Raw genomic sequence first — 22,839 nt, 5'->3', positions numbered from 1 at the left:
TGCTTTTTGAAAGAGATGTGTGACTCCTTATCCATTCCTTTGGAGGCTGAATCCAAAAAGTCCAAAGCTTTTTTGGATGCCCTTGATTTTGACCAGCCTCCAAAGGAATTTTTGAAACTCCCTCTTCATGACATCTTGAGGGAGACTTTCTATAAGAATTTAGAGACTCCTTTAACTGTTCCAGTGGCCCCACGTAAACTGGATTCTCTATATAAGGTAATTCCCATTCCTGGGTTCGACAAACCTCAACTTCCACACGAATCCTTAACTGTCGAATCCACCCTTAAAAAATCTTCAGGAGCCAGTGTATATGCATCGGTACCTCCTGGCAGAGAAGGTAGAGCCATGGATAAATTTGGTAAGAGGCTCTACCAAAATGCTATGTTAGCAAATAGAGCTAGCAATTATGCTTTTCATTTTTCTTTTTATTTGAAGCATCTCCTTACCACCATGGCTTCCTTCGAAAAGTACCTTCCTTCACGAAAACATCACTCCTTTCATACCTGCTTGTCGTCTCTTTTTCAATTACGTAAGTTCATGGTTAGATCCATATATGACACCTTTGAACTTACATCCAGAGCGACAGCAATGTCGGTAGCTATGCGTCGCCTGGCCTGGCTTCGGGTATCCGACCTTGATGTTAATCATCAGGATCGGTTAGCCAACGCCCCTTGCCTAGGGGATGAGCTCTTTGGGGAATCCATGGACTCAACCACACAAAAGCTCTCTGCTCATGAGACACGCTGGGATACCCTGCTTAAAAATAAAAAGAAGCCTCCTCCGCCAAAACCATATAGGCAGCAGTCGGCCTATCAACGCCGCTTCACAGCTCGGCCATTACCTACCACTGCTCAGCAACCCAGGCGTCAAAGGCAGCAACAACGTCAGCCTCCCAGACAGCAGCCACAGCAGCAACCTGTGAAACCACCTCCTCAGCAGAAGTCACAGCCCTTTTGACTTCATTCTCCACAGTATAGCCAGTATTCCTATTCCTGCTCTCCTGCCTCAACCTATAGGAGGTCGACTTTCTCTGTTCCTCAGCCGATGGGAAGTTATCACTTCGGACCAATGGGTCCTCAACATCATCCGCCACGGCTACTCTCTCAACTTTCAGACTCTTCCATCCCAAAACCTGCCAAAAGAGTCTGCTTTGAACAGTCCTCAATCTGCCCTCCTCATTCAGGAAGTTCAATCCCTCCTTCTTCTAAACGCTATAGAAGAAGTTCCTCAAGATCAAAAAGGGCAGGGATTCTACTCCCGTTATTTTCTAGTCCCCAAAAAAACAGGAGATCTCAGACCAATTTTGGATCTCCGCGATCTCAACAAACACCTGGTAAAAGAAAAATTCAAGATGCTTTCTTTAGCCATCCTTTATCCTCTTCTCAATCAAAACGACTGGCTATGCTCCCTCGATCTCAAAGAGGCATACACTCACATACCGATCCATGTAACCTCAAGACAGTATCTCCGTTTCATGATCAATCATTGTCATTACCAATACAAGGTGCTGCCCTTCGGCCTTGCCTCCTCTCCAAGGGTCTTCACCAAGTGTCTCATTGTGGTAGCGGCATTTCTACGCTCTCACCACCTCCAGGTCTTCCCTTACCTGGACGACTGGTTAATCAAGGCCACATCCGCTCAAGCAGTTCTACTGGCCACCAACCAAACCATCTTGTTTCTACGAATTCTGGGGTTCGAGATCAATCTACCCAAATCTCATCTCACCCCCACTCAGAGACTTCATTTCATTGGAGCGATCCTGGACACACTCCTCATGAGAGCTTTCCTACCATCCAATCGTCTTCAGACCCTTCAGTCTCTATGTCAGCAGGTGCTTTCGCTACCTTCCATCTCAGCCAGGCAAATGATGGTACTCCTGGGGCACATGGCATCTACAGTTCATGTCACGCCCCTCGCACGTCTTCACCTGCGCACTCCTCAATGGACCCTTGCTACTCAGTGGTCCCAAGCGACGGATCCTTGTTCACGACACATATCTGTGACATCATCTCTTCGTCAGTCTCTTCAATGGTGGTTGGTATCCTCAAATCTATCCAGAGGTCTTCTATTCCATCAGCCCCCTCATCAACTGGTCATCACCACCGACGCCTCTCTTTATGCATGGGGAGCTCACTTGAACGAGTTCCAGACTCAAGGTCTTTGGACAGCCCAGGAAAAGAAGCATCAAATCAATTTCCTGGAACTCAGAGCGATGTTTTATGCCCTCAAGGCCTTCCAACATCTTCTCTTTCCTCAGGTCCTTCTGTTGTGCACAGACAATCAGGTTGCGATGTACTACATCAACAAACAGGGTGGGACAGGCTCTCGCCTTTTATGCCAAGAAGCCCAAAAGATCTGGAATTGGGCCATAGATCACCATCTCTTCCTGAAAGCTATCTACATTCAGGGAGCACAGAATTCTTTAGCGGACAAACTCAGCAGAATTCTCCAGCCTCACGAGTGGACACTCGATCCTGTAACTCTGCAGTCTATCTTCACTCAATGGGGCACTCCTCAGATAGACCTCTTTGCAGCTCCTCACAATCACCAGCTGCCCCTATTCTGCTCCAGACTTTACTCTCCTCACCGTCTGGCAGCGGATGCTTTTCTCCTAGACTGGTCGAATCTGTTCCTGTACGCCTTCCCTCCTCTGCCTCTAATGTTGAGAACCTTATTCAAGCTCAAGAGGGAACGAGCCACAATGATTCTGATTGCTCCGAGGTGGCCCAGGCAACATTGGTTCTCCCTTCTACTTCAACTCAGTTCCAGGGAACCTTTTCTTCTTCCTCTGTTTCCTTCTCTGCTTACGCAACAGCAGGAAACCCTTCTACATCCCAACCTCCAGTCTCTGCACCTGACAGCTTGGTATCTCTCGGGCTGACATCTCATGATACTCTTTTATCTCAGCCTGTTCGTTCCATTCTGAATGCCTCCAGGAAACCAACCACTCTGCAATGTTACCATCAGAAGTGGACGAGATTTTCCTCCTGGTGTCTTCTTCATCATCTTGATCCAACTTCTCTGGCAGTGGAGACATTGTTGGATTATTTGCTTTCTTTGTCTGACTCTGGCCTTAAGTCCTCTTCCATCAGAGTCCACCTCAGTGCCATTGCAGCTTTTCATGAGCCAGTCCATGGAAAACTTCTCTCAGCTCATCCCCTGGTATCCAGGTTCATGCGAGGGCTTTTCAATGTGAAACCACCTCTTAAAGCCCCTCCTGTTATCTGGGATCTCAATGTGGTTCTTTCCGCCTTAATGAAGCCTCCATTTGAACCTTTGGCTACCTCTCCTTTCAAGTTTCTCACTTGGAAAGTGCTTTTCCTTATTGCTCTTACCTCTGCCAGGAGGGTCAGTGAGCTTCATGCACTGGTCGCAGATCCACCTTTTACGGTTTTTCACCATGACAAGGTGGTTTTGCGTACACATCCAAAGTTTCTCCCTAAGGTTGTCTCTGAATTCCATCTCAACCAATCCATTGTTCTACCTGTTTTCTTTCCAAAACCTCATTCTCATTCTGGAGAACAAGCTTTACATACTTTGGATTGTAAAAGGGCTCTGGCTTACTATCTAGAGCGTACGAAACCCCACAGATCAGTTCCTCAACTTTTTCTGTCCTTTGATCCAAATAAATTGGGACGTCCCGTTTCTAAACGTACGTTGTCTAATTGGCTGGCAGCGTGCATTTCATTCTATTATGCTCAGACCGGACTGACACTGGAAGGTTCTGTCACGGCCCATAGAGTCAGAGCAATGGCAGCTTCTGTAGCTTTCCTCCGTTCCACTCCTATTGAGGAAATCTGCAAGGCTGCTACTTGGTCCTCAGTTCACACTTTTACATCTCATTATTGTCTGGATGCTTTCTCCAGACGGGATGGACACTTCGGCCAATCTGTTTTGCAAAATTTGTTTTCCTAATGGCCAACCTTCCCTCCATCCCTCTTTTTGTTAGCTTGGAGGTCACCCATCAGTCAAGAATATGCTGCCTGCTTGTCCTGGGATAAAGCACAGTTACTTACCGTAACAGGTGTTATCCAGGGACAGCAGGCAGATATTCTTGCGTCCCACCCACCTCCCCGGGTTGGCTTCTTAGCTGGCTTATACTAACTGAGGGACCGCGCGCCTCTGTCGGGCGGGAAGGCACTCGCGCGTGCGCGGTGCGGCCGAGCTAGAACTTTCTAAAGTTCTTAGAGTGCAATCACTCTAAAATTGTCCGTACCGGGGCTCCGTCGGTGCCGTCACCCATCAGTCAAGAATATCTGCCTGCTGTCCCTGGATAACACCTGTTACGGTAAGTAACTGTGCTTTCTGGAAGGTAGAGTGGCTCTGTGGGATTCTGTTAAGGTTGGGATAGAGGATGTATGATATCCTTCTGCTTTTCTGTTGGTTATGAGTAGGAAGAGCAGTAAATGTAGGAGTGTGCTTGTAGAGAAATTGGGAGGCATAGTGGTTTTTGTTTCGGATGCTAGAGAGTCTGGAGCTTGGTACTTGGTGTGAGGCTATCAATGTTATGTAGGTCCCTGCTGGTTCGGGGGGTGCTATCAGTGTTAAGTGGGATTAAGGAGAACTATCAGTGGGATATAAGAGTATTGGCGATAGCAGTTTGTCTATGCTTGTCAGGTTATTTTGGAGAGAAAAAGTACTATCAACTTATCAGGCTCTATGAGGATATGCAGGTTGATTTGGAGATAAACAGTGCTATCAGCTTGTCAGGCTATATGGAAGATATACAGGATTTTATGGAGATAAACTATCAACTTATCAGGCTATATAAAGATATATGGTTATTTTGGAGGTAAACAGTACAGACAACTATCAGGCTCTAGGAGTGTATGCAGGTTCTTTTGGAGATAAACAGTACTATCAGCTTATCAGACTATATGGAGATATACAGGTTATTTTGGAGATAAACAGTACTATCACTTATCAGGCTAAATGGAGATCAACAGGTTCTTTTGGAAATAAACAGTACTATCAGCTTATCAGACTATATGGAGATATACAGGTTATTTTGGAGATAAACAGTACTATCAACTTATCAGGCTGTTTGGAAGTATACTGAAATTTGTAGAAACAGTGACACATGTCCCCTAATACTGTACAAAATATAAAGACAGTAGATGTAAATTTGAAAAAAAATCTGATACATAACTCACCACTTTACAAATTAACAAATAGAAATAAAACAAATAACGAGAAATAAGAAAATACCATTTTATTGGACTAATCCATTTTTCAATTAGCTTTCAGAGGCCAAATCTTTCTGCTGTTATGGTATCCTGTCCTGACCTGAGGAAAGTGGTTTAGTCCCCCCAAATTGCCTTATTTCCATTTCCTATTTATAAACTTTTATCAATACAGTTACAATACTACTTGAGTCTACGTAAAGCAACAAAAAAATTTATTTCTACTTTTGTTGTTTCTACTTTAGTCATCTTCTCTTCGCTCTCTTCTTTCTATACAGCATTTGTCCTCTCTCCTTTCCATACAACATCTGCCCTCTCTCTTTGCCCTTTCCACCCAACCTCTGCCTTTTCTCTACCCACCCCTTCCATCTACTGTCTACCCTCTCTCTGCCCCTTCCATCCACTGCCCATCCTCTCTCTCTTCCATACGATATTTTCCCTCTTTTTATATCCTTCAATAAACTGTATATCCTGTGCCCTTTCTCTCCTTTATACATGATTCATTTCAGCTTTACCCCATTCCATTTTTCTATCTCCACCCCCTCCCCTATGCTCTTCTCCTTTCCTTCCTTCCAACTCCATCCCATGGTCTGGCATCTCTATCTCTATCTCTTTCCCTTCCCTCCCCCATGCCCTGGCATCTCTCTCCTCTTCTTCCATCTCCCCGTCCATTATCTGGCATCTCTCTCCCTCCTTCCTTCCTTCCCCCCGGTCTGGCATCTGTCTCTTCCCCCTCCCATATGACCTGACATCTCTCCCTCTCCCTCCATGGTCTGATATCTCATTTCCCTTCCCTCCCATGGTCTTGGCATCTCTCTTTCCTCTCCCTTACCTGGTTTTCCTTCTCCCTTCTTCCCTTTCTCTCCCCAAATGGGTACAGCAGCAGCATTTCTCTCCCCCCCCAATTGGGTGCAGCAGCAGCATTTCTTCCCCCCCACCCCCTGCAGTTCAGCATTCACAGTTCGCTACAGACTAAGGCGGGAGATAGAGAAGTGATGAGGGAAGCTTACAACTAGCTGCTCTTGCTTGCTTCAGGCCTTCTTCGCTGCCGGGTCCTGTCTTCGTGGAAACAAAAAGTAGGCAGGACCGCAGTGAAGAAGGCCCGAAGCAAGCAAGAGCAGCAAGTTGTAAGCTTCTCTCCCTGCCCTATCTCCCACCTCAGGCTATAGCGATTTAAACCCATGCTCCAGGGCTCTAAAGGTAACACTTTGCATGCCTGCTTCCCTTCTCTTCCCTCCCCCCCTCGGGATGTAACTTCCGGTTTCGGAGGGAAATAAGGGAAGCCGGCACACACAGTGTTACTGTTAGAACTCTGGAGCATGGGTTCAAGTCGCTTGCTGGCGCATTAAAAAGAAAAGAAAGTCAGGCTGAGGCGGAAGTCAAATGTTGAACTTCTGGTTGCTCTTCAGGCTGTGCTGAGTCAGCCCGGGGAATCCCCAAGCTGGTGAGAGGGTGTTTTTAAAAAATGTTTGAGGAGCAGCGGCGGCAGCAGCAGCAGGATTTGCAACTGAGATGACAGCCAGGCAGTCATCTAAATTAGTTGGGGAAGCGCCTGGCTAAAAGGCTCTAGGGAGAACACTGCCCATTATCTTGCTCACAATAGCCAGAAATCCTTGACACACTCCAATGAGTTAATTGTTTTGCCAATATTTCTCCAAAGATCTCATACCTCTTAGGTAAAAGCACATTGCACACATTAGATTAGAGGGGAGCCCTAGCCTTCTATTTGAAACAGCCAAAAGTGCTTAGATAGTTTCTACCCAACTTTTTCTTTCTTTTCATCCTAAAGAGCTGGAGGCTACCAATCTATGAATTTGGTTGGCAAACTGCATTTCTGTTACTTAGGCACAGGCAGGCTTGATCCTTGAGGGTCATATCATGGTCATAATGTCAGAGCTAGCTTCCATGGTCCCAAATCTCCATGGAGGAAATTAACTGAGATGCAACATGGAATTATGTTCATACAGTCACATTTCACTGCTGTTTAGAAAGAGACTCCTGAATCTCTTGGTGATTAAAATCTAATTCCATGTCCTCTTTGCTCATTTATTTTAATTTTCATGCTACCCTCTAAAATAAAAAAGGTACTATAAAGAGACCATATTGCAATCAAAGATATTTTTGGTGTCTGTTGTTGCAACACTTTTGATTTTTTTTTTTTTAAATTCCCATTTTTATGTTGAAAGCAGACTGTAGCTAGGCAGTTCCTTACTGTAAGGACATGTTAATCTACTTGTCCTTGGAGACAACCAAGCTATGTGTAGTAGTTGGTCAAATAGAATACATACCCAATACTATTGAAGGAATTATATTTTATTTTCAGCTTAATACTAGACTTAGGTAGTCCTGCCTGACATTGGAAAACAGGAATTGGTATGTGTTCATGTTGAAGCAGCACAAAAGCTTGAAGAGGGATTGAAGTTGGGGCAACATTCCCACATTCAGGTTTTGTCAGTGACATCACTCTTGCTGTGAGAACTTGTATACTGCTCAACACAGAGGGCTCCTTTTACGAAGCCGCGTTAGTGGCTTTATTGCACTCACCTTTTTAGCGTGCGCTAACTCCCGCGCTAGCTGAAAAACTACCATCTGTTCAAGAGGAGGCGGTAGTGGCTAGCGCGGCTGGCAAATTAGCATGCGCTATTACGAGTGTTAAACCGCTAACGCAGCTTCATAAAAGGAACCCAGAGTGTATTTGCTACAGGTAAGTAACTTCTCCACCCCCCTCCTACCCATACACATGTTCTCTAAGTAAGATGATTTTTTATTTCTTTAGTGTTCGTTCAGTGGCTATAAAACATGTGGCCTTTCATCTAACGAGTGAGGAAGAAAGTAGCCTGAAGCGCCCTCAGTTGCAAGGAAATCTTTTATCCAGTACTGTTAACTTGCTCATGGTGGAAAAAATGACGGAGCTGAAATTAGATGACTCTGGAAAATCATTTTTTAAGGTGAAATTAAAATTAACTTTTTCTAGGATATTTGTGTAGTTTATAGTTTATTATTTATATTCTGCCTTTAAACAAGGTGGATTACAACCAAATATACACAATTAAAAAATAACAAAATAACATTGCAGACTGTATAACTTTATTGATATGTCTGTTAAAGATTCCATTTTGTGGAAGAATTGTGGTTTGCATACAGACTTGTTACATTGCATTGATGACATAGCTGAATGATTTTCAAACTTGAGATGGCAATACAATATTGGGCCATGGCATGCTGGTGATTAGGTCATGGTTTCATTCTCATATTTTTGGCAATTCACATTGGTATTATTTTTATTCTTTGGATTTTGTTTTTACATCTTCCATTTTACGCCCAAAATGTTTTTCTGCTGTACTCCATTGTGACTTATTTTAATGTTGGCAGTTAGTTCAAGTGTTATTTAAAATGTTGATAATTAGCTTGCACATCATTCATTATCATTTTCCTTTGGCTATTATAGGAATTATTAAAAATGGGATGGTTATCAAGACTAAGAATGGAATAATGCATCCAGCACTGGTCGCCATACATGAAGAAGAACACAGCACTACTCGAAAGAGTCCAGAGAAGAGCGACTAAAATTGTTAAGGGGCTGGAGGAGTTTCTGTACAGTGAAAGATTAGAGAAACTGGGCCTTTTCTCCCTTGAAAAGAGGAGACTGAGAGGGGATATGATCGAAACTTTCAAGATACTGAAGGAATAGACTTAGTAGATAAAGACAGGTTGTTCACCCTCTCCAAGATAGGGAAAACGAGAGGGCACTTTCTAAAATTAAAACGGGATAGATTCCGTACAAACATAAGGAAGTTCTTCTTCACCCAGAGAGTGGTTTAAAACTGGAACGCTCTTCCAGAGTCTGTTATAGGGGAAAACACCCTCCAGGGATGTTAGACAAGTTCCTGCTGAACCGGAACTTACGCAGGTAGGACTGGTCTTTGACCTAGGGGCCGCCGCGTGAGCGGACTGCTGGGCACGATGGACCACTGGTCTGACCCAGCAGCGGCAATTCTTATGTTCTTATAATGCCTCTGTATCGCTCCATGGTGCAACTTCACCTGGAGTATACGTTCAATTCTGGTCTCTTCCTTATCTCAAGAAAGATATAGAGACATTAGAAAAGGTTCAAAGAAGAGCAACCAAGATGGTAAAGGAGATGGAACTCCTCTCTTATAAGGAAAAAATAAAAAGGTTAGGGCTCTTCAGCTTGGAAAAGAGATAGCTGGATGGAGATATGATTGAAGTCTACAAAATCCGAAGTGGAATAGAACGGGTACAAGTGGATCGATTTTTTTCACTCCATCAAAAATTACAAGGACTAGGGGACACTCAATGAAGTTACAGGGAAATACTTTTAAAACCAATAGGAGGAAATATTTTTTTCACTCAGAGAATAGTTAAGCTGTGGAACGCATTGCCAGATGTTGTGGTAAGAGCAGATAGCGTAGCTGGTTTTAAGAAAGGTTTGAACAATTTCCTGGAGGAAAAGTCTATAGTCTGTTATTAAGACATGGGGGAAGCCACTGCTTGCCCTGGATCGGTAGCAAGGAATGTTGCTACTCTTTGGGTTTTTGCCAGGTACTGGTGACTTGGATTGGCCACCGTGAAGATGGGCTACTAGGCTTGATGGACCATTGGTCTGACCCAGTAAGGCTATTCTTATGTTCAGTAATTCTCATGGTTTGTTTTTATTTTAATTATTATTTTTATTTTTCCATACCCTGTTTTCTGATGATTTGGTTTTGTTTTCTTCTATTGTTCCAAACTGTTCTGGTTTTATGGACTTTTATGGTCTTATATTTGGATTTCATTTTATTCCAATCAAGATTGTGGTTTCTATAATCTGGTATGTATTAACCTTCATTACTGCTTATTTCAATTAAGTGATCACCTTGCCGAAACTTGAGGTATAAAAGAAAATGTATGGTATGGTTGCATGCTGGCGGATAAGTCTCGGAGGACATCACTACTACTACTACTATTTATTACTTCTATAGTTCTGAAAGGCGTACACCTCGCTGTACATTTTAACATACAATAGACAATCCCTTCTCAGAAGAGCTTACAATCTAATTTAGACAGGACATTTCAGGGTTGGGGAGATTATAGTGGGTATTGGTATCTGACAGCAGTGAGTGGGACTTAAGAGTTGAAAGCAGTTTGTAAAAAGTGGACCTTTAACTTGGATTTGAACACTGCCAGGGATGGAGTATGACGTATTGATTCAGGCAGCCTGTTCCATCATGGGAGCCTCTGCCTGACCTCTGGGCAACCTTGCCAGGGTTTTGCTCCCGAATTCAGGCCAGATTATTCCCTCAGGGGACTGGGCGGGAGTGGCACCAGGGCTCCTGGCGAAGGGTGTGAGATCTCCTCAACAGAGCCACGTGCAAATGTTAGGGACTCAGGTCAGGATTTAGATGAAGAGGCATTTGAGTTCATACCTTTGCATTCCCTGCCTGGTTCCTCTGCTCTAGGAGATTCAGCATCTCATAGAAGCCAGACCTGGGAGAAAACCCAGCTGTATGCAGATTGTTAAGACTGTCAGCGTTGCAGGGAATTATTACAGAGTCGCATCAGGAGTTGAATTTGGAGCCACCTCAGATGCGCAGCACTAAGGTACAAGTGACATGCTCATGCGCAGCACTAAGGTGCAAGTGACATGCTTCCCTTTGCATCCAGATATCACTAAGATGCTCATAGATCATTGGGAGGTCTCTGAGGGGTCCCTTAAGGGTAGCCAGAGTTATGGCAAAGCTTTATCCCATGGACAAGGTGGATTATGAAGGCAGAGTGGTTCTGAATGATACCCAGGTCCATGGGCTGGATTTTATCATTAAAAGTCAGTTTGAAGCCGCGGTGCTCGACCTGAAAGCCACAGCTGCAACCTCATATATCACCCGGACATGCTACTCTAAATTGAGCCAGGATACAGAGTCAGACCACAGTGTAAACACCTAGTTTCTTCTAATAGGGGCGGATTATATAGTGGTTGCTCTTTATGACCTCTTGATCAAGGTCTCGGCATATGCCATTTCTGCCCGCAGAATGCTCTGGATCAGGCAGTAGGCAGGAGAGTCGGCCTCCAAAGCCACGTTGAGGAAGCTCCCATTTAAAGGGCAATTGCTCTTTGGCAAAGGCCTCGACGATCTAATAGCCAGCGTGGCAGATCGTAAGCCAAATTCACTTCCAGACAGAAGGTCTCGGGGCCCCAAGAGGGTCTGAGCGAGGAAAGTTTTGTGACTTAAGGCACTTTCACCAATTTTGTGGGACGACTGCCAGTCAGAGAGCTTTTCAAGGCCAGAGACAGAGATTTTGGAGTGCCAATCCGCGCTCACTACGCTTTTTCCCCCTACAAACCCGAAGCAATCTTCAGGCAATTCCTACCCCTCTCACTTTCCCTCCCCCTTTCAACCCCTCTTACATTCTCTCCCCTACAACCCTTTTCATCTGTAACATTCCCCTCATGCAGTTGTAATTTGCTGAATGTCCAGCCTTCTTTCGATGTGAACCGCCTAGAAGTCGTCTGACTATGGCGATATAGAAAAATAAAGTTATTATTATTATTAATTCTGCCCCCAAAAGCAATGATGCCAAGCCGGTAGTCTCCCATCCATTTGTGTGTGTTTGGGGTGGGTGGGAGGAGGAGGCTGGCGGAGTACTGGGAGGTTTGGGTTTGGATTTCATCAGACCGTTGGGTACTAGAAAACATTCAGGAGGGGTATAAGCTAGACTTCTTTCGGCCCCTTTTGGACATCTTTGTGAATTTGCCAGCAGGAATGCCAGAAAAGCAGCCAAAGTATGAGCGACAGTAACAAGGCTTACTATTCCCAATATACTTTATTGTGCCCAAAAGAGACTCTCAAGATTGGAATTTGATCCTGGACCTCAAATCCATCAATGCAGCTCTCAAGATTCTCCATTTCTGCATGGAAGCATGGTCAGGCATTGCCTTGGTGGTGCTAGGGGGAATTTCTTGCCTTGTTAGATTTAATGGAGGCTTATCTTCATGTTCAAAGCTTTTCACAGGGCGGTCTGTGCAATGTTGGTGTTACAGTTGTGTGGAGCGAGATGAGACCAAATATTTTATGGGAAGGGAGGAGGGGTAGCCTATGGCTGGCTCTGCTGGACCCAGAAATAGGCAGGTACATTATTGATGTAACTTCCTGTTTCTGGGTCCAGAAGAGCCAACCTGCTGCCTGCCATGTTAATCGTGATTTAATATTTTAGTAGGCATTAAAAACTTCACCCCTAATATTAACTAAAATTGCTTGGACAAGTTTGTCTGTGTATAAAGCATTGCATTAATCAAGGCAATTCAACAGCAGTGAAAATAAACATATTGTTATAAAATCAGGCACTTACTGGGTTAAAATTGACCATGTCTGATATTATAAACTGATTTTGTACACAGTCTCATACTGTGGGCAGTGACTTGGTATATTTCTTTCTTTTTTTTTTTTAAATAGGCTGAAACTGTGAAGAAAATATATGAAATTCTTACCTCTGAAACTGTTGATTTAACTTTGAGAAAATCTGCAGCAGAGCAGTTAGCTATAATTATGCAAGGTAAAGTATATGAAAAAAAATCATTTATAACTGACAGGATGTAACTTATTTTTCTATCTACCGTATTTTCCCATATATAGTCCGCCCCCATGTATAGACCGCAGCAAATGGCGATCTATGTTTTAAAACCGGTAGATAAGCCGCCCCATGGTATTAGCCACGGCTTATCTTACCAGTACATTATCTGCTGGACAGCTGCTGGCTGGCTCCTTGAATCTCGCAGCCATCGGTGCAGGGCAGGTGCGATCTTTTCGGCATTTAGCCTGACCCCACACTTCTTGCTGAATGACTGCCGTCAGTTCTTGCGGGCCTCGCAACAACCCTGCACCACTAGCCATGAGATTTGAGGAGGCAGCCATCAGCCGTCCATCGAGGGACATATTTAAGGGGGATTTTAAAAAGGTACGGAGGGGATGATTTAAAAAGGTACTGGGGGGATGATTTTAAAGGTTTAAATAAGCCGCCCCATTTAAGTAAGCCGCACCCCATAAGCAGGTTTGTAAAACTCATGTATAGGCCACAGCCTGTATATGGGGAAATATGGTATCTAGTTTGAAATTCAGTTATAAGTAGCATTTGCATTCTCCTCCAGTCTTTTACCTTATGTCACTGTTTATATTTATCACTTTGGCTGCTTTAGGTGGTATACATTTCTTATCATCTCACTTATTAATTATCATTATTTTGTTTCGGAACTTTAGTGATTAAATATGGATGTAGTAAGTAGTAATTTCTGTACATTAACTTCTTAGAGCTATTCTTAAGATGATTGCTGATCTTAAGAACTGTTACTATTATCATGAGCAGTATAGCACATGTACTCATCACCATTTAGAAGTACTGTACATAATACAATCTAAACTAAAACTTAAATTTATAGTCCGTGTCATCTCTATACAAATAGAGCTCGACTCGATTTACTGTGAAATCAACGATAATTAAAAAAAAAAAAAAGATGAAGGAAAAGTTTTACAATTTTGTGAATAGCCAAGTTTTCAGATGTTTGCGAAATATTTGAAGAGAACCCAGATCTCGCAACTATACAGGAATATTGTTCCATAGATAGTTATTAGTCCTTAATTGAAGATATTTATTATGATTATTATCTTGGATTTCAAGAATCCTTAACTATTCAAAGGGAAAGCAATATTTTAAATAATGTATGCAGTTATTGTTCATTCTGTTAACCACTTTAAAATCTTGGTTGTGTAAAGCGGAATATGAAGTCAGTAAATAAAATCAAATAAGGTGGGGTATATTTAATTACTGCAGGCACAAAAGATTGGTTTCTAGATCACTTATCTTATTTAGGTATCGGTGTTCTCCCACTTATAGTGTACAGATAAAGTAAAGGTAGGTGGGTGGGGAGATGCCTCACACTTCTCTTATAACTGTTTGTCTTAAAGCAAAGAAGATGGATTAGAGATGGATTAATGTGCCCCTTAATTCTTGAAATACAGTATAAATGTTAAGAATTTCAGACCAATTTAAAGGAGGTCCTTGCTGTTTAGATAGGAACCACTTTAACTGAGTAAAACTGCAAGAAATCAAACTTTTACCCAAGAAACAATCTATAAAAGACATGCAAAACTTTGCTGAGGAAGGGAGAAGAGTCTTTCTTGAAGGCCAAAAATTCTATCCTTCCTTTAAGCTCAACTATTTTAGTATTATGTTAAACCAGTATGAAGTTCTAACCAATAACTGCGTTACAAAACACAGAGACCAGGTGGTACAAAAAGTCACAAGAAAAACACACATAATATCTATCATTTACCAATCCTACATAACCATGTTTTGGCACATTCTTTCCTCAGGGGTAAAATTTCTAAAACATAAACAAAAGTAAGAATAAAATTATAAAGCTATGAAACACAAACTTTAGCAACTCTCCAGACCAGCATAGGTTAATCTTACAAGCGGGTATATATCTCATCATGACCAGCAGGTGGAGACTGAGACAAAACTTTTGAACTGTACATATCATGTGACCCCCTCCCTAATTACCTCAGTCTTCTTGTCTCCAGCAGGTGTGGTGAGCTGTACCCATCTCCCTTGGTAGGGCTGTTGGAATTTGTTTAGGACTTTTGTCCCCTTTTTAGTGCCGGATTGAGCTTGGATGAGCCCTGTTTTGGGGTCCATTCGACCTCGGGGGTGTCAAACCCGGCGTGTCTCGAGCAGGGTCCCTCCCCCCCCTTTCCTCCACCTCCCCAACATTTTTCTAGAGGTGCCTCAACAGTAAGCCTTAACCCCTGGTGGTAAGACATATTGTTTAGAGAGCCAGTGGAGTCTGTTCTGTGAAAAAAAAAAAAAAAATCCTGAGGCAGTGCCAGTCTAAAGGGTTGCTTTCCCTTTAAATATGCTGTAAATTACTGTATTTTTCAACTAACCGGCACTTTTTTTTCTAGCTAGGTCGCGTATGGAGCAATTGAGCACTTCTCAGGGGGAGAGGCACAATTTGGTCCAGATGCGAGGCACTTGCTGGCCTGAAAATAGCTGTTCAGGCCGGTGCGGTGGAAGAGTCTCGTCAGCAGTGGTTGCCAGTGTCCAGGGCTCCCCGCTGCTAGTGCCTCACGAGCCAGCAGAGCTTTACAGGGAAGCCCGGTCTTTACCTACCGCCCATGGAGGGATTTCCTCAGCCACCGCCAGTGCGGCTGGGGTTTTTCAGTCAGCTGTTTTTTCTCTCAGCTGATGCCGGCTGTTGCCTGCTTTAACGGCTGGGACAGTTCAGTCTTCTCAGCTGCTACAGGCCCTGGAGGGGCTATTTTTGGCATGTTTTTTGCCATTTTTCCTCAGATAGCCCCTCCATCTTGTATTTAGCCTCAAGTGCCTTCTCCCTGTTTTGACATAACAGGGACAGATTACAGCAGGGTTCCCTGCTGGGGCAGGGAGTCCCATGAGGCCGCCGGGTGGGGGGTGGGAGGGTTTCACCCTCATTTTCTTTTTGCTTTGTATAAAGCATATTTTCTGGTGGCTGGGGGTCCTACTTGTGTCCAGGGGGTCTCGGGGATTTGTTCCCTCTGCGCACCCTGATGTTTTGACTCCTTAATTCTTTTTGCGTCCCCCCCTTCTCCTCCCTCATCCAGACGCCCACGTATGGCCTCGGACAAGGACTTTTTTTCTGAGGAGAGTTTTAACTATTGCATGAGGACCTGGATCCTTGGGGACACCTCCAGAATCCTCTCGAGGGGATGGCCGCTGGTACCAGGGACTTGTTTTTTTCCGTCTACTACTGAGGAGGCATTTGAGGTGTGCCTTTTTCAGAGGGACAAGCTATCAGATCTGATTCAGTGGTGTACGGCGTGGGGAATGGTCTCTTCTTGCGCTTCCCTGCCAAACATCTTAGAGTTCTTGCAGGATGTCCTGGACAGGGCCTGGCTTAGTCTTCTTTCCGGGTTCAACTTGCAGCCCTGTCAGTGTTTCGTAGTTATTATGGGGTCAGCGTCTGACTGCCATTCCTGATGTTTGCTTCTTGCGGGCGGCCAAGTTGCTCAATCCTCCCGTGCGACCGTCTGTTCCCTCTTGAGATTTGAATCTGGTTCTGTCAGGGCTGGTGTGCTCCCCCCTCACCCCCCATTTGAGCCTTTGGGTGCCTGCTCGTTGAAGGAACTTACTCTTAAAACAGACTTCTTGGTGGCTATTACTTCTGCTAGACATGTTTCAAAGCTGCAGATTCTCTCTTGTAGGTCTTCCTTCCTCGAGTTTTCTAGGGAGAGGGTCGTGTTGAGGCCTGTTCCTTTCTTTCTGCCAAAGGTAGTTTCTCCTTTTCATATTAATCAGTCTGTGGTCCTCCCGATCCTGGATAGTCGGACAGGTTCTTCTGAGCAGAAACAGTTGCACATATTGGATGTTGGGTCCTTCGTGTCTACTCGCGGAGGACTCAGGAGATCAGGAAATTAGATCATATTTTTGTCCTTCTAGCGGGTCCTCATAGGTGGGATGGCGCTTCCAAGGCTACCATTGTGTGCTGGATCAAGGAGACTATTGTTTCCGCATATCTTCTTCTTCAAAAAAGACTGTTCTGGAATTTTTTTCAAGGCTCATTCCACTCGGGGTCAGGCAGCTTCTTGGGCTGAGTCTTTGTGGTGCCTCCTGTGGATATTTGTAAGGCAGTGGTTCAGGTGCGTCGGGACGTAGTGTTCAGTGAGCGTGTTCTGGTGTCAGCCCTTTGGGGGGTCCCCCACCCTTGATGGGGACTGCTTTGGTACGTCTTGCTTGTAAAATTAACCTATACTGGTCTGGAGAGTTGCTAAAGAAGGAGAAATTAGATTCTTACCTTCTAATTTACTTTCTTTTAGCCTCTCCAGACCAGCATAGGACCTCACCCTGCCTATTGTCGTGTTCTTGCGTGCATATTTTCATTTTTCGGTCAGTTTCTAGTATTTTTCTAGGGCCAGGGAGATTAATAACAGTGGCTGTGGCTTGGCTGACGTAGCTGGCGAGCTGTGGGGACATTTGCTTTTTGCATTTGTTCCTTTGCATTTTCCAACAGCATTCCTGTTTTTATTTGTTGATACTCCCGTTTGAAGTCTTGTTTGTTTTCTGTATATAGTTCTTAGTTCTGCTTGGCTTTTTGTCAGACTGAGGTAATTAGGGAGGGATCACATGATATGTACAGTTCCAATGTTTTGTTTCAGTCTCCACCTGCTGGTCATAATGAGATATATACCCGCTTGTAATATTAACCTATGCTGGTCTGGAGAGGCTAAAAGAAAGTAAATTAGCAGGCAAGAACCTAATTTTTCCATTCAAAACCAAATGTATAACATAGGACCAACATCAACTAATATATTTAGTGATCCGGGAAATTATAGACTGGTGAGTCTGACATCAGTGCTGCTGGGCAAAATGGTAGAGACTATTATAAAGAACAAAATGACAAAACATACATAAGCATGGACTAATGAGAGAAAGCCAACATGGATTTAGTTAAGGGAAATCTTGCCTTACCAATCTACTGCATTTCTATGAAGGGGTGAATGAACATGTGGATAAAAGTGAGCCTGTTGATATCTTGTATTTGGATTTTCAAAAGGCATTTGACAAAGTATCTCATGAAAGACTTGTAGTGTCTTATTATGGATTAAGAACTGGTTGAAAGACAGAAAATAGAGAGTAGGTTTAAATGGTCAATATTCTCAATGGAGAAGGGTAAATAGTGTTGAGGATGCATTGAAACCCTCAGCTCAATGTGTAGCAGTGGCTAAGAAAGCAAATAGAATGTTAGAAATTATCAGGAAAGGAATGTAAAACATAGAAGACAATGTTATAATGGCCTTGTATCACTCTTATGGTACAGCCACACACCAAATATTATTTGTAATTCTGATCTCTGTATCTCAAAAAAGATGTATCAGACTTAGAAAGTATATAGAAGGGTGATGAAAATGATAAAAGGGATGGGAAAAATTCTCTATAAGGAAAGGTTAAAGCAGCTAGGGCTCAGTGTGATATGATAGAGGTCTATAAAATACTGAGTGGGGTGGAAAGGGTAGATGTGAATCGCTTGTTTACTCTTTCCAAAAATACTAAGGGGAATTTGATAAAGCTACTTAGTAAATTTAAAACAGACTGGAGAAAATCTTTTTTTACACAACATATTATTAAACTCTGGAATTCATTGCCGGAGAATGTGGTGAAATCAGTTAGCTTAACAAGGTTTAAAAAAGGTTTGGATAATTTCCTAAAAGATAAATCTATAGATCATTATTGAATGGCTTGGGGAAATCCACTGCTTATTCCTAGGATAAACATCATAAAATGTGTTTTAATACTTGGGATCTAGCCTAGGAACTTGGGACCTGATTGACCACTTTTGGAAACTGGATGCTGGGCTTGATGGATCTTCGGTCTGTCCCAATATGGCAATTCCTATGTTCTCATATTTCTTTAAGATGGAACTGAGAAGGGTCTGCATGTTGTTTCCCTTTAAGTACAGGTGGCAGGCCTCTCATGCTTTAGGGCTCAAGTGGAGGAAAGTTTATTTGGCTTCTCATCCTGCAGTAGCCAGATTTGTTGAAGGGAGAGTTGTGGCTGTGCTTTTCTGTGCAATAGCTGTTCCCATTGTTGAATCTTAATATTATTTTGTATGCCCTCAGTAAGACCCATATGAACCCCTACAAATGGTGTCGCTGATGGATCTTTCTGTTAAGATGGATTTCCTAGTAGCTATAGTCTCAATGAGAAGGATCTTGGAGCTGCAGGCTCTGTCGGCAGGCAGCCTTTCCTCGGATTTACATGGGCTGGGGTCTCACATAACATTACTTTCCTTTCTGCCAAAGGTGGTTTTGGTCTTCAACATAAATCAGGAAGTCTGGCTACCTGTGTTCCATACCATGGGTTCAAAGAGATAGGTCAAAGTTTTGATGTTGCTGGATGTTAGGAGAATTCTTCTCTGTTACCTTGAGTTGAAGAATGACTTGTCTCTCAGACCATCTTTTTGTACTAACGAGTCCTAGCCGTCTGGGGAAGCTGACTTCTAAGGCTTCCATTTCAAAATGGATTTGCATGGCTATTCAGCGTATATTGAGTGTGGTAAGCAACCACCGATGTCTTTGACAGCACACTCTCCGAGGAGTTTGGCTTCTTTATGAGTGGAGTCCCAGGCAGTTCCTCATGAGGAAATTTATTGGGCAGCTGTATACTTTCACAAAATTTTTCAGGGTGGATGTAATAGCATGACTGGATGCCACTTTTGAGTACTAGCAGCAGGCTCATTTTCCTTGACCTAGACTCAGTGGACTGCTTTCGTACATCCCACTGGTTCAAGACTCATATGCCTTTTGCACTAGAAAGGATGATTAGGTTCTTATCTTGATAATCTTCTTTCTAGTAGAAAGGCATATCAGTCTTGACGGCATGCCCTGTCAGATTTCAGTTAGCCTACTTATTGTCTCAGACAGGTATTTATTTCCAGATGCTTGTCTTTCACTTGTCAATCAAGTCTGAAGAGTGAACAGATTACTCAGTAATGCTAAAACACAAATCTGAGATTGTGAGAACTACTTAAGTGTTAGTGCCGGTTTATTCAGGTAGGTGGCTAGTTCAGTTCAATTTTATTTTATGTTCCTATTGGAATTGTTACTTGATTGTATCCAATAAGAGCAGAGCAGATTTGGCTTTGTTGGTAAGTTCCTCATGTCCCTCCTTTTTATTTCTCTTTGCATAGTGCTTTGGTATGAACTCAGAAGCTGCAACACAACCCAGAGATCCAGGAGGCAGAGTCAAAAATATTTTTTCATGATGCCTTCTATACAGCTCGTGATTAGAGGGGAATACCCCACTGGTTCAAGGCTCATATGCCTTTCTTCTATAAAGAAGATTACTGAAGTAAAAACCTAATCTTCCCTTATATTTATAGCTGAAAAAATATGATGCTATTTGTAGAATGCCTCTGATTTTTACAAAAAGCATTTTTATGGCATTGAACCTATAACTGTTTTTTTGAGTATTGATCTGATAATACAGATGTCTAATTTTTCAGTAAAAATTGTAGGGAGGTCTAGTAATTGCCCTTACAAGATGTTAAAGAATATATTACCCATCATAAGCACTTATAGTATCAGTTACTGTATTTTCACGTAGATAACGCGCACCCGTGTAAAACGCGCACACGGGTATAGTGCGCGGAAAACACAAATTTATGTACCAAAATTTTTATATACCGCGCACACCTGAATACCGCGCATGCTGCCCGACTCTCCCGTCGCCACCCGACTCTCCTTTCGCCTGCCCCGACTCTCCTCTGGCCACCCCGACTCTCCTTTCACCCGCCCCGACTCTCCTCTCCCTCTTGAAGTCCTGTCCCCACCCTGAAAACCTGATGCCCCCCCCCGACGTCCGATTCACCCCAACGCAGGACCGCTCGCACCCCCACCCTGAAGGACCGCTCGCACGCGCTCCCACCCGCACCCCCACCCTGAAGGACCGCTCGCATCCCCACAGCCTCCCGACCCTCCCCATCATGTAGAAGCTCCTACCGATGTCCTGTTGCTTTCTCTTGGCGGTCCCGGCCCTTCCGTGAGCCCTGCGCCTGCGTGCTTCCTCTTCCAGCGGTTCGCCCTTTCTCTAACGTCAAGCCCTCTTGCCCCCCCGACACGATCGGGGCAAAAGGGAGCCCAAGCCCTCTTGCCCCGCTGACTCTCCAACTCCCCGACAATATCGGGTCAGGAGGGAGTCCAAACCCTCCTGGCCACAGCGACCCCCTACCCCCACCCTGCACTACATTACGGGCAGGAGGGACCCAGGCCCTCCTGCCCTTGATGCAAACCCCCTCCCCCCAACGACGGCCCCCCCCCTAGAACCTCCGCCCGCCCCCCCAGCCGACCCCCACGACACCCCCCTTCCCCGTACCTTTGTGTAGTTGGCCGGACAGACGGGAGCCAAACCCGCCTGTCCGGCAGACAGCCAACGACGGAATGAGGCCGGATTGGCCCATCCGTCCCAAAGCTCCGCCTACTGGTGGGGCCTAAGGCGCCTGGGCCAATCAGAATAAGCCCGGGAGCCTTAGGTCCCTCCTGGGGGCGGGGCCTGAGGCACATGGGTCCAACCCGACCATGTGCCCAAGGCCCCGCCCCCAGGAGGGACCTAAGGCTCCTGGGCCTATTCTGATTGGCCCAGGCGCCTTAGGCTCCACCAGTAGGCGGAGCTTTGGGACGGATGGGCCAATCCGGCCTCATTCCGTCGTTGGCTGCCTGCCGGACAGGCGGGTTTGGCTCCCGTCTGTTCGGCCAACTACACAAAGGTACGGGGAAGGGGGGTGGGGGTGTCGTGGAGGTCGGCCAGGGGGGTCGCGGGTCGGCTGGGGGGGCAGTCGGAGGTTCTTGGGGGGAGCGGTCGTTTGGGGGAGGGGGTTTGCGTCGAGGGCAGGAGGGCCTGGGATCCCTCCTGCCCGTAATGTAGTGCGGGGTGGGGGTAGGGGGTCGCTGTGGCCTGGAGGGTTTGGGCTCCCTCCTGGCCCGATATTGTCGGGGAGTTGGGGAGTCGGCGGGGCAAGAGGGCTTGGGCTCCCATTTGCCCCGATCTTGTCGGGGGGGGCAAGAGGGCTTGAGCTCCCTCTTGCCCCGATCGTGTCGGGGGTGCCGTGGTTGGCTGGGGCAAGAGGGCTTGAGTTCCTTCTTGCCCCGGTCGTGTCGGGGGTGCTGCGGTTGGCTGGGGCAAGAGGGCGGGAGTGCGTGCGAGCTGTCCTTCAGGGTGGGGGTGTGGGTAGGAGTGCGTGCGAGCGGTCCTTCAGGGTGGGGATGCGGGTGCGGGTGGAAGCGCGTGCGAGCGGTCCTTCGGGGTGGGGGTGCGGGTGCGTGCGAGCGGTCCTTCTGGGTGGGGGTGCGAGCGGTCCTGCGGGGGGGGGTGAATCGGACGTGGGGGGGGAACTATGTAAAAAAAATTTAGTACAACACGCTCACGCGTATACCGCGCAAGGTTATGCACGGTTTGTAAAAACACGTATAACGCGCGCGTTATATGCGTGAAAATACGGTATTTGCTTTTTATGTAACATATGCTTTTTTTTTTTTTAAGGAATTTCAAGTACTTCATATCTAAAATGTTAAAACATTTTCTTTATTTTCTTACAGATAGATCAATGCATGCTGTTGTGAAAACAATGGGGGTTGTAGAAAAGCTATTAATGTACTTAAATGAGTGTGTTTATCGGAACGGCAAGGTAAAGTATTTTCTAAATTGTAATATACCATTAGTTATATGCCTTCTTACCCTTACAATTTTAATTTATGCAGTCTCTATCTCTTTTATGCAACATACGTATTTCAGTGTTCTCCCCAGAAATTTTTCTGGCCGGAAGAGGTACTTGAGTACTGGTAAAAATGCCTGAAGCCTTGAAAATTCAACCAAAAAGAATCCCTCGAGTTCTGAGATCTGCTGTCAGGCAAAGACTTTGGTTTGTGGTTTTGCAGACTGGCCATGAGATCATCCAGAACTTTGACAAAAAGCAACTGCCCCTTAAAGGGGAGTTTGCTCAGGGTCGCTTTGGAGGAAGAATGCCCTTCCCATTTCTGATCCAGAGCATTCTGCATGCAGAAACCGCTTAAGCCGAGATTTTGCTCAAGGCTCAGAAAAGATCATAGAGCAGATCCACTACATAATCAATCCC

General features: G+C 44.8%; 1 protein-coding gene across 3 annotated transcripts in view; it reads left to right on the top strand.

Annotated features, from left to right (window-relative positions):
- The window catches only part of RTTN (rotatin), a 385,080-nt gene that overhangs the window by 139,434 nt on the left and 222,807 nt on the right, over window positions 1-22,839 (top strand). For all 3 annotated transcript variants that reach the window (XM_033934249.1, XM_033934250.1, XM_033934251.1), the window contains 3 exons: window positions 7,960-8,131; window positions 12,635-12,734; window positions 22,304-22,392. In XM_033934249.1, the coding sequence (XP_033790140.1) occupies window positions 7,960-8,131; window positions 12,635-12,734; window positions 22,304-22,392 (361 nt within the window). The remainder of the gene's footprint in view (window positions 1-7,959; window positions 8,132-12,634; window positions 12,735-22,303; window positions 22,393-22,839) is intronic.

Source organism: Geotrypetes seraphini, chromosome 2 (assembly GCF_902459505.1).
Source record: "Geotrypetes seraphini chromosome 2, aGeoSer1.1, whole genome shotgun sequence".
NCBI lineage: Eukaryota > Metazoa > Chordata > Amphibia > Gymnophiona > Dermophiidae > Geotrypetes > Geotrypetes seraphini.
This window is presented reverse-complemented; position numbering and strand designations above follow the sequence as displayed.